This window comes from Numenius arquata, chromosome 16 (genome assembly GCF_964106895.1).
Source record: "Numenius arquata chromosome 16, bNumArq3.hap1.1, whole genome shotgun sequence".
Classification (NCBI taxonomy): Eukaryota; Metazoa; Chordata; class Aves; order Charadriiformes; family Scolopacidae; genus Numenius; species Numenius arquata.
The window spans coordinates 14,995,287-15,004,929 of record NC_133591.1 but is presented as its reverse complement, the minus strand read 5'-3'; the positions used below and the strand labels follow the sequence as shown (position 1 = coordinate 15,004,929).

Sequence of the window (9,643 nt, the reverse complement as noted above, 5' to 3'; positions counted from 1 at the left end):
TTGGGTGGGAAGGGACCTTAAAGACCACCCAGTGCCACCCCCTGCCCTGGGCAGGGACACCTCCCACCACACCAGGTTGCTCCAAGCCCCCTCCAACCTGCCCTTGAACCCCTCCAGGGATGGGGCAGCCACAGCTTCTCTGGGCAACCTGGGCCAGGCTCTCACCACCCTCACAGCAAAGAAGTTCTTCCCCACATCTCATCTCCATCTCCCCTCTTGCAGTGTCAAACCCTTCCCCCTCCTCCTAGGGCTCCCCTCCCTCATCCAGAGTCCCTCCCCAGCTTTCCTGGAGCCCCTTGAGGGACTGGAAGGGGCTCCAAGGTCTCCCCGGAGCCTTCTCTTCTCCAGGCTGAACCCCCCCAACTCTCTCAGCCTGTCCTCACAGCAGAGGGGCTCCAGCCCTCCCAGCATCTCCGTGGCCTCCTCTGGCCCCTCTCCAACAGCTCCATGTCCTTCTGCTGTTGGTGGCCCCAGAGCTGAAGGCAGCACTGGGGGGGGTCTCCCCAGAGCGGAGCAGAGGGGCAGAATCCCCCCCCCCTCCCTGCTGGCCACGCTGCTGGGGATGCAGCCCAGGGTGCGCAGTGTGTTCTAGGCTGCCACGTTGCTGGCTCATGTTGAGCTTCTCACCCACCACCACCCCCAAGTCCTTCTCCTCAGGGCTGCTCTCTGTCCATCCTCCACCCAGCCTGGGTTTGAGCTGGTGTGGTGCCCTGACCCACCTGCAGGACCTTCCAGTTGGCCTGGATGAACTTGATGAGGTTGGCGCAGTCCCACCTCTCCAGCCTGTCCAGGTCCCTCTGGATGCCATCCCTTCCCTCCAGCGTGTTGACCGCACCACGTGGGTGCTCCCTGTCACCCCCACCTCCTGCTGCACCAACGCCAGACTCGGGGAGTCACCCTGGCCCTGTGTCCCCTGCATGCTCTGGTGCTGGGAAGGGTCCTGCTGCTGTCACCACCCTGTCACTGCCCCAGCGGAGTCACGACGGGTGGCCAAGCCCAGACCCATCAGCTCTGTCTCACCCAGCCCTGGGGCTGCCCCCGTTTGAAGTGTAAATGGGCGGACGCTGAGACCTGCCCCAGCTTGTGACGTGCCACAGTGGCTGCCAGGCCCTGGGGGGTTCTCGGGGGGCTGAGTGCCCTCCCAGCCCCCAGACCTACCCCTCTCTCCTGGTGTCACAGCTTCTGTGGCCTAACAGAGCCAGGAGACCCCTAATTTATCCCATGGCACCCCCAGACTCAGCTTTCCATGCACAAAATGGTGCCCAGGCCTTCTCTTCCTTCCCTCCCTGTGCTTTCTGCAGGTGGGAATTCTGCCCAAACCTCCATTCCTCCCCCCAAAATTCCCTATTCCAGGGGGTGGCCGCAGCACAGTGCCGGTTTGTGGTGCTGGGTTTCCCCCCTGCCCCTGCAAACCTCGGCTCCGGGGCTACTGCCCTGGTTTTGGCAAATCCCCGCTGCTGGGGCGGCTTGTGGGGCTCGTCCTTGGATTTGGGGTGGGGGCTGAGCCTGGGGGGAGCTGGCTGGGAGCTGGGGTGAGCCCGGCCGAGGTGGAGAGGGTATGGTGGGGTCAACATTTGGGCTCCCAGTGGGTCAAGTCCCAGCCTGGCTGGTACTGGTGAGGGCTGAGCTGGGAGCGGGAGGGTTGAAACCCCAGGTTGGGCACCCCGGGGCTCCAAGCTGGGGCTGGTTTGGGTGCCCACAGGCTCCGGGTCAGGGCTGGACCAGGCACCCCGGGGCTCCAGTGTGGGTCGGGTCCGGTGCAGGAGCCCCCGGGGCTCTGGGTCAGGACTGGTTTGAGTACCCCGGGGGTCCGGGTCGGGTCCTGTCCAGGACCCCCGGAGCTGCTCCAGGCACCCCGGGGTTCTAGAGGGTCCGGTTCTGTGCAAATACCCCGGGGCTCTGGGAGGGATCGGGTCCACATCAGGCCCCCGGAGCTGCTTCGGACCGGGTCCGGTCCAGGGCTGAGGGCTGGAGCTGCTCCGGACACCCCGGGGCTCCGGGTCGGGGCCGGTTTGGGTGCCCCGGGGCTCCGGATCTGGTCCTGTCCAGGCACTTCGGGGCTCCGGTCCGGGTCGGGTCCGGTGCAGGTGCCCCGGAGCTCCCAGTCGGGGCCGGTGCGGGCATCCCGGGGCTCCGAACCGGGGCTGGACCAGGCACCCCAAGGCTGCTCTGGGTCGGGTCCTGTCCAGGCACCCCGGGGCTCCGGGCCGGGGCTGGTTTGGATGCCCCAGAGCTCCGGGTCGGGTCCGGTACGGGCGTCCCGGTGGTCCGTGTCCGGCATCCCGGGACGCCCGGCGGTGGCCCCGGGGCCGGTGGCGGGGCGGAGCGGTGGCCGGGGCGGGGCGGTCGGTGGCCCCTCCCGCGGCGCGGGGCGGGCCGGGGCCGCGCTGGTAACGGCGGCGGCGGCGGCGGCGGAGGCGGAGGGGGCCGGTGCGGCCGCCATGGACCTGCACATCCTGGAGCACCGGGTGCGGGTGCTGAGCCTGGCCCGCCGCGGGCTCTGGCTCTACACCCACCCGCTGCTCAAGCTGCTCTTCCTCCCCCAGCGCTGCAGGTACCGGCCTTCATCCTCCTCCCCCGGTTGCCCGGCACCGCTCCAACCTCCCCCCGCCGTCCCGGTGCCCGGCCCCGGTGCCCGGTGGTGCTGGGGTGGGCAGCGCTGGTTTCTTCTTCAGGTGCAAGTTCTTCAGCCTGACGGAGACCCCCGAGGACTACACCATCATGCTGGACGAAGAGGGCTTCAAAGGTACCGTGCGGTGGCTTCTGCGGCCACCCCGTCCCTCACAGGGTGGGCTGGCACCGCAGACACGAGTTGTGCATGTTCTCAGCCCACCCGAGCGCTGCCACGCTCCGGGCCTGGGCCGCGGGGAGCGAGTCCCGGCTTGTAGCGAGGCTCCTTTGGTACGTGCCCATCCCCGGGGCTCCTGGCCACGGAGCTCCCAGCGCCTGCGCTGGGGATGTACCAGCTTGCCCGGCCGAGGCTGCCTTCGCCCTAATAACCCCCTCCCAGGCAGAGCCATGGCTCCGCCGGCTCATGGGACCAGGCTGGGAAACTGGTGGAGACGGTCTGCGGGGGCCCCGGTGCCAACTGAAAGCCCGGCTGCTCCGGGTGGGGGGCAGGCACTTCCCGGGATGCCTGCGGGCAGCACCCCATCTCCCTGCCCGCACAGGGTGCTCCTGCCAGGCCTCCTGCCACCATTCCCTTGGCATCTCATCCCCCTGCCTGGCGCTTCGGCAGAGCAGGGCCGATCCTGTCCCCGGGGGTGAGCCCAGCCTGGGGGTGCTGCCTGGCAGCAGGGACCAGGTTTTGGGGTGTCCTGGGAAGGGTTGAGCCCTTCCAAGCCAGTCCCCCCTCCCTGGCAAGCATCATTATGTGGCGTCCTCAGCGCCGGTGACCCAGTGCGTGCGGTGCATCGGCCTCACCGCCGGTCCTGCCGGGGGTACCGGCCCAACGGGCTGTGCTGGAGGGGCCAGATCCTCTCCCGGCTTCCCACGCCCAAACCTTCCTGCCGCGGCCGCAGGGAGCCGGCCACCGCTTATCACCTTGGACGTGCCCCAAGGAGCAAGGGCCAGCGCTCCGGCCGAGGGGTGCTCGCCGGCCGCAACCACCTCCCGCCTCTCTCCCCAGCCCTTTGCTCGGGGAAGGGGCCATGGGGCCGTGCTCCCCCCGCCCCAACCCCAAGAGCTGGAGCCGTTCCCCACGTATTGTTTTATTTCGGGGCCTGCGGACAAATATTCCTCAATCCCGAGGGGAGGGCGGGAAGTGGCGAACAATGGTCCTGCGAGCCGGCAGCCCCACTGCGCCGTTTGTACCCTCCCCCTGGGGCTGGGGGGCTGCCAGCGTCCCCCTGCTGTGGGGATGGGATGGGGACCCCGGCAGAGGAGAGCTGCACCCCATCTCTTCCCTTGGGGATCCAGGTGAAGCCCCGGGGTCCTGTGGCCCGGGGACAGCAGGGTCCCCCCCGCGCGCTCACAGCCTTGCCCAGGGTGGTGTTGAAAAGCAATTAAACAGCGAGCGCTGGGACAGGTCCCCATGTCCCCGAGTGTCCCCCGCCCCCAGCCCTGAAGCTCAGTCCTGGGCCAGAGCCGAGGCCGTTCTGCCGCTTCCTGCGCAGGAACAGACTCTGGAAACACCCGCCAAGGCCCCCGGATCCGGCCCCGCTCCCGCCCTGCTCTGGCTGTGGTTTGGGAACGGGGTGCAGAGCCTGTCCCCCTCCCTCCATGGGTGCGGGACCCCTCCCTGGGACGACCTCTCCTCCGCCACTGGTGCGATGAGTTTGCCTTCTCAGCTGGGCTGGGAGGCCGGGTGCGGGGCTGTCTCCCATGGGTGCTGCCTCCCACCTTCGCTGGGAGGGGGGAGTGGTTTGGAGACCCCTTGGGTGCCCCCCCTGGGTGTTCCTTCCAGGGAGCGCTGTGGGGTGAGGAAGGGGTGCTGTGGGCAGGGGGGTTCCCTGGCTGAGTCCTGGGGCACCCCATCAGTGCCAGCCCCTCTCCCGGGCAGGAGGGTGGGAGCAGTGGGGGGGACAAGGGACGAGCGAGCACAGCCTCCCCTGTCCCCCCCTATCCCGGGGCAGGAAGGGCCCAGCCAGTGCGCACCCTCCCTGCCAACAAAAGCAGCTTTTTGGGAGGCAGCCCTGGCCCCCGGCCAGCCTGGGCTCGGCCTCTCCCCGCTGGGCTGGCACGAGGTCCTGGCACCCCCGGGACGGAGGGATGGCCCTTCCCTTGTCCCCTCCAGTGTCCTGTGTCGCCGTGTCGTCCCCCCCCTGCCCCGCCAAGCATCCCTACTGCTGGATGCTGGGCTGGGGGATCCTGGGGGGCTGGGGATGAGTCGGGCAGCCCCAGGGCCCTGGCGGTGCTGGTTTTGGGGTGCAGCACACCCCGGCGCCCCCTTGCTCCCAGCCTTAGGGGGGGTGTTGTAGCCTCAGCCCCACTCATCCCTGTGGCCAAATTCAGGTCCAGTCTCGGTGCCTGGAGTGGCTGAGCCCTGTCTGGCTCATTCCACTTGTAGATAGGGCTAGTCTGTGCCCCCAAACCAGCATCTCCAGCCCCATACCTGGGGCTAATCCGGTCCTGGCTCCATCAGGCCAGCTCATCTCCCGAGGGACAGTGTGACACGCGGTGCCAGAGCTGGTGTGAGCCCGGTGGCACAGACAGGGCATGTGGCATCAGGCATCCCCAGGGAGCCCTGTGCCTCAGTTTCCCCTTGTCCCTCGCAGAGCTGCCGCCCTCTGAGTTCATGCAGGTGGCGGATTCGACGTGGCTGGTGCTCAGCGTCGTCTCCAACGGCCGGGCACCCTCCGGCTGCCAGGCCACCGGTGTCACCAAGATCGCCAGGTCGGTCATCGCGCCGCTGGCCGAGCACCATGTCTCAGTGCTTATGCTCTCCACCTACCAGACCGACTTCATCCTGGTGAGCACCGGGCAAGGACGGGGACGGTGGCCAGGGGTGGGGACCCTGCTGTCCCCATCCGGCTGCAGGGAGGGGTGGTGGCGGTGCTGGCCCTGATCCTGCACCCCCGACCAGGTGCGGGAGCGGGACCTGCCGGTGGTGATCCACACGCTGGCGGGGGAGTTCGACATCTACAAGGAGGAGAGTGGCGAGTGCGTCCCTGTCACCTGCGATGACGTGAGCAACGGCTTTCTCAAGCCCAAGCAGGGTGAGTGACGCCAAGTACCATGTCCCCTAGGGCTACCCCACCCAGTCCCCGCTGAGATGCTCCAGCTCCCCCCAGTGGTACCCACATCCCTGGGGACCACCCAGTCCCCTCTGAGATGCTCCAGCTCCCCCCAGTGGTACCTACATCTTTGGGGGACCTCCAGGGCCACCTGGTCCCTGCCGAGATGCTCTAGCTCCTGCTGGTGGTACACATCTTTGGGGGACCTCCAAGGCCACCCAGTCCCCGCTGAGGTGCTTCAGCTCCCCCCAGTGGCTCCACATCCTTGAGGAGCACCCAGTCCCCTCTGAGATGCTCCAGCTCCCATGGGTGGTACCCACATCTTTGGGGGACATCCAGGGCCACTTGGTCCCTGCCGAGGTGCTCTAGCTCCTGCCGGTAGTACCCACATCTTTGGGGGACCTCCAGGGCAACCCGGTCCCTGCTGAGATGCTCCACCTCATGGTACCCACATCCTTGGGGGACATCCAGGGCTACCCAGTCCCCACTGACATGCTCCAGCTCCCATGGGTGGTACCCGCATCCTTGGGGGACATCCAGGGCCACCCCGTCACTGCTGAGATGCTCCAGCTCCCCCCGGTGGTACCCGCAGCCTTGGGGGACCTCCAGGGCAACCCGGTCCCTGCTGAGATGCTCCACCTCATGGTACCCACATCCTTGGGGGACATCCAGGGCCACCTCGTCACTGCTGAGATGCTCCAGCTCCCCCCGGTGGTACCCGCATCCTTGGGGAACCTCCAGGGCCACCCCTCTGTGCCCTGAGGGATGCCGGGCTGTGGCTGCGGTGGCCGCGGGGTGGCACTGCGGCACTGTCCCCAGGCTGTCCCCACGCCTGATGTGTGGCTCTCCCCCTGCCAGCCGCCAGCCCCACGCTGCACCCCGTGCAGAGCCCCCAGACCCGCTTCTGCGTCCTGACTGTGGCCCCTGACACGCTGCCCGCCATCGCCACCATGCTCATCGATGTCCTCTTCTACTCCCACAGGTGGGTCCCAGGGATGGGGATGGTGTGGTGGGCCCTCACCCAGTGCCACCTGAACGACAGTGACACGTCGCCCCCTTGCTCCCAGTGGCTTTTCAAGCTCTGGGTGTATTTTGAAAACCGGTTTTGCCCTCCCGAGCATGCCGAGGGGCTGCAGCCATGTGGGTGTCGCGGGTCCCGCTGCCACCGTGGACATGGGAGCCCCAAGGTGACCCAGGGGACGAGTCCCCGTTGCAGCAAAGCCCAGGGAAGGGGGATTGTGAAACAGGAGAGAGCGGGTTGCAAGAGGCTGGTGGGAACAGTGCTGGGGTGCGGGGATGCTCCTGGCCAGGACATCCTGTGTCTCGTGGAGTGAGGTCCCTTCTGGCGGGACCTTCCTGCTCTGGAGGCATCATGGTGCTTTGGGAATGTGTGTCACCGGTGTCACCCCTGTCCTGGGCGTGACTGATACTTGCTGCCCCCCAACCCAGTGGCTGTATGAGCTACAGACCCTGCAGGTAGCACCCATTCCTGCCCCCCCTCCTCCCCACCCACCAGCTCACCCCGTGTCATCCCAACATGATGCTCAAAGACACCCAGTGCCACCATCAAGCCCTTCTCCTCCCTGTTTTGGAGGTCATGACCTCTCCCTGTGGCTCTTCCCCCCTCCTCCTTTGCTCTGCAGCCCCCCGAGGGAGGCTGGCGCCGGCAGCCAGGACCTCGACTCCATCACCTTCTTCGCCTTCTCCCTCATCGAGGGCTACATCTCCATCGTGATGGACGCCGAAACCCAGAAGCGGTAGGTGACATCTGCGTGGCTGTCTATCCCCAGGGGCTGGGGGCTCAGGGCGGAGGGGGTTACGCTCATCCCCCCCCCCCTCTCTCAGGTTCCCCAGCGACCTCCTGCTGACCAGCTCGACGGGGGAGCTGTGGCGAATGGTGCGGATCGGCGGGCAGCCCCTCGGCTTTGGTGAGCGTGGCCGCGGTGGCCCTGTCCCCCCCTGTGCCTCCCCTACCCGGGATGGGGGGGCGAGAGCTGTGCTCAGGGGTGATGCTTTCCCTGCGTGTCTGTCCCCATGGCTGTGCCAACCGGGGCCACCGCTCACCCCAGGGTGCCTTGTCCTCCCCAGACGAGTGTGGCATCGTGGCGCAGATCGCTGAGCCGCTGGCTGCCGCCGACATATCGGCGTATTACATCAGCACCTTCAACTTCGATCACGCCTTGGTGAGCCCCTGCCCCTCCCCGGGGACCCCCCTCACCGTGGGGGTGTCCCCGAGGCTGACACCCCCTCTGTCATGTCCCCCCCCCGGCAGGTCCCCGAGGAGGGCATCGCTGAGGTCATCCAGCTGCTGCAGCAGCGCCAGGAGAGTGGCAGATAGTGGCCGGCTGTCCCCACGCAGGGTGGCCCAGCGCGGTGGCACGGTGGGCTCCCCCTTCCCCCCCCGCATTCATTATTTTTTAATTTTAAGGCTCTCCCCGGTGCGGGGTAGAGCCGGGTGCTGCATCACTCCCTGCCTGCTGGGGATGTGGGGACCTGATGGCTTCAGGGACTTGGTGGCCTCATGGCGGTGGGACAGTGTCCCGTGGGAGGAGGGAGCAGTCCCCACCGTGCCACCCCATGGGTGAGGCCGAAGGGCAGCACCGTGCCATCCTCTGCCCCCAGGTTGGGGGGCTCAGGAGGGGAGTGGGTGTCCCCCAGGACCTGCTGGAGGAGGGGACATGGAGGAGACATGCCAGTGTGGGGTGACGCGGCACTGCAGTGCTGGGGGGTGACAGCCTGGTGCTGGCAGGACGTGTCCCCACACCCTGTGTGTGTGCCCACGGGTGGTCCCGTTGGGTGAGGAGGGGCGGCCGTGATGCTGCAGGTCACCCCTGAACCAACCCTAGGGGGGGGGGTGAAAGCATCCCTGGACCTGTGATTCCCTCCTGCACCCCAAAAATCTCCAAGGCAGAGAGGGGGGGGGGCTGCAGTTCAGCCCCAGCCCTGTGTCCCCTCCGGGGTGGCCCTGTGCCCCTGCCTGAGCTGTTGTGTATTGTGGGGGGATGACGGTGACTCCCCATCTCCTCCCAAGCTGTATTTTCATATAGTTTTTATAGTAAGTCAATAAAAATCCTATTATTTTTATTTCCACGTGGCCTGTTGCTCTTGGGGGTGGCCCAGAGCTGGTCTCCAGGGTGGTGGCTCTGGGTGGGATGGGAGCAGCTGGGATGTGACAGGGGGACGTAGCACTACCTGTGTCCCCGTTGTGAGGTGACCAGGACAGGGCCAGCCCCCCTGCCACGTATTTTGGGTGAAGGAAGGGGTGAAGGCTGCAGCCCCCAGCAAGTCACCAGCCCTGGGTAAACTGAGCACCCCAAGTCTTCTCCCGTCGCCGGCAGCAAAGTGGGGTGCACAGGGTGGAGGTTGTCCCCTCCTGGGGTGCCTAGGGTGTGCTGTGACCCCCTTGGTGGCCAGGGCTGTGTGGTGGTGGCCATGTGGATGGGCCCCCCAGCCCCTGGGTGCCCCCAGGGACTGCATCTGGTCAACGAGCAAGGCTCGGTGGGAGTGTGGTGGAAACCTCTTGGGGGTCTTTTTGCCCAAGATGGGTGGCTCGGTGGGGCTTGGGACGGTGGGTCAACGCAGTTCTGCTCCCGTCCTGTCCCCAAAAAACAGGCCCTGTTCCCCCGTGCCCCAAGCGGGAGCGTGCCCAGGTCCCGGCTGCCTCCTCCCTGCGTCAGATCCCGCACGTTCGCAAGCCGTCAGGTTCCTGCATCCTCCCCGGGCGCTTTCTTTCCTGTCTCGCTCTCTTGTCCAGAGTCATGGGACGCTGGTGACGCGTGCCCAAGTGATGAAGAAATTGCAGCCGGCCCATGCGGTCACCGTCGCTATTTTTGTCCCCCTTGGGGTATTGCACAGTCCCTCCGCCACCCGCTTTCCTCCAGCGGGGCGGCCACCACGGTGGCTTCCTCCCTGCCCAGCCTGGCAGGGACCCCGTCACTGGGAGGTGATGGTGCCACGTGGAGGGGTCA

The 9,643-nt window shown here is 67.0% G+C and overlaps 1 protein-coding gene across 1 annotated transcript; it reads left to right on the top strand.

Annotated features, from left to right (window-relative positions):
* The first annotated feature begins 2,384 nt into the window (after positions 1–2,384).
* On the top strand, positions 2,385–8,758 carry CASTOR1 (cytosolic arginine sensor for mTORC1 subunit 1). Its single transcript, XM_074159534.1, has 9 exons — positions 2,385–2,554; positions 2,676–2,746; positions 5,217–5,410; positions 5,525–5,657; positions 6,534–6,657; positions 7,319–7,432; positions 7,521–7,603; positions 7,764–7,858; positions 7,948–8,758. Exons 1-9 carry the CDS (start codon positions 2,442–2,444, stop codon positions 8,011–8,013), a joined length of 993 nt encoding a protein of 330 aa, XP_074015635.1. The 5' UTR covers positions 2,385–2,441; the 3' UTR covers positions 8,014–8,758.
* Positions 8,759–9,643: the final 885 nt, after the last annotated feature.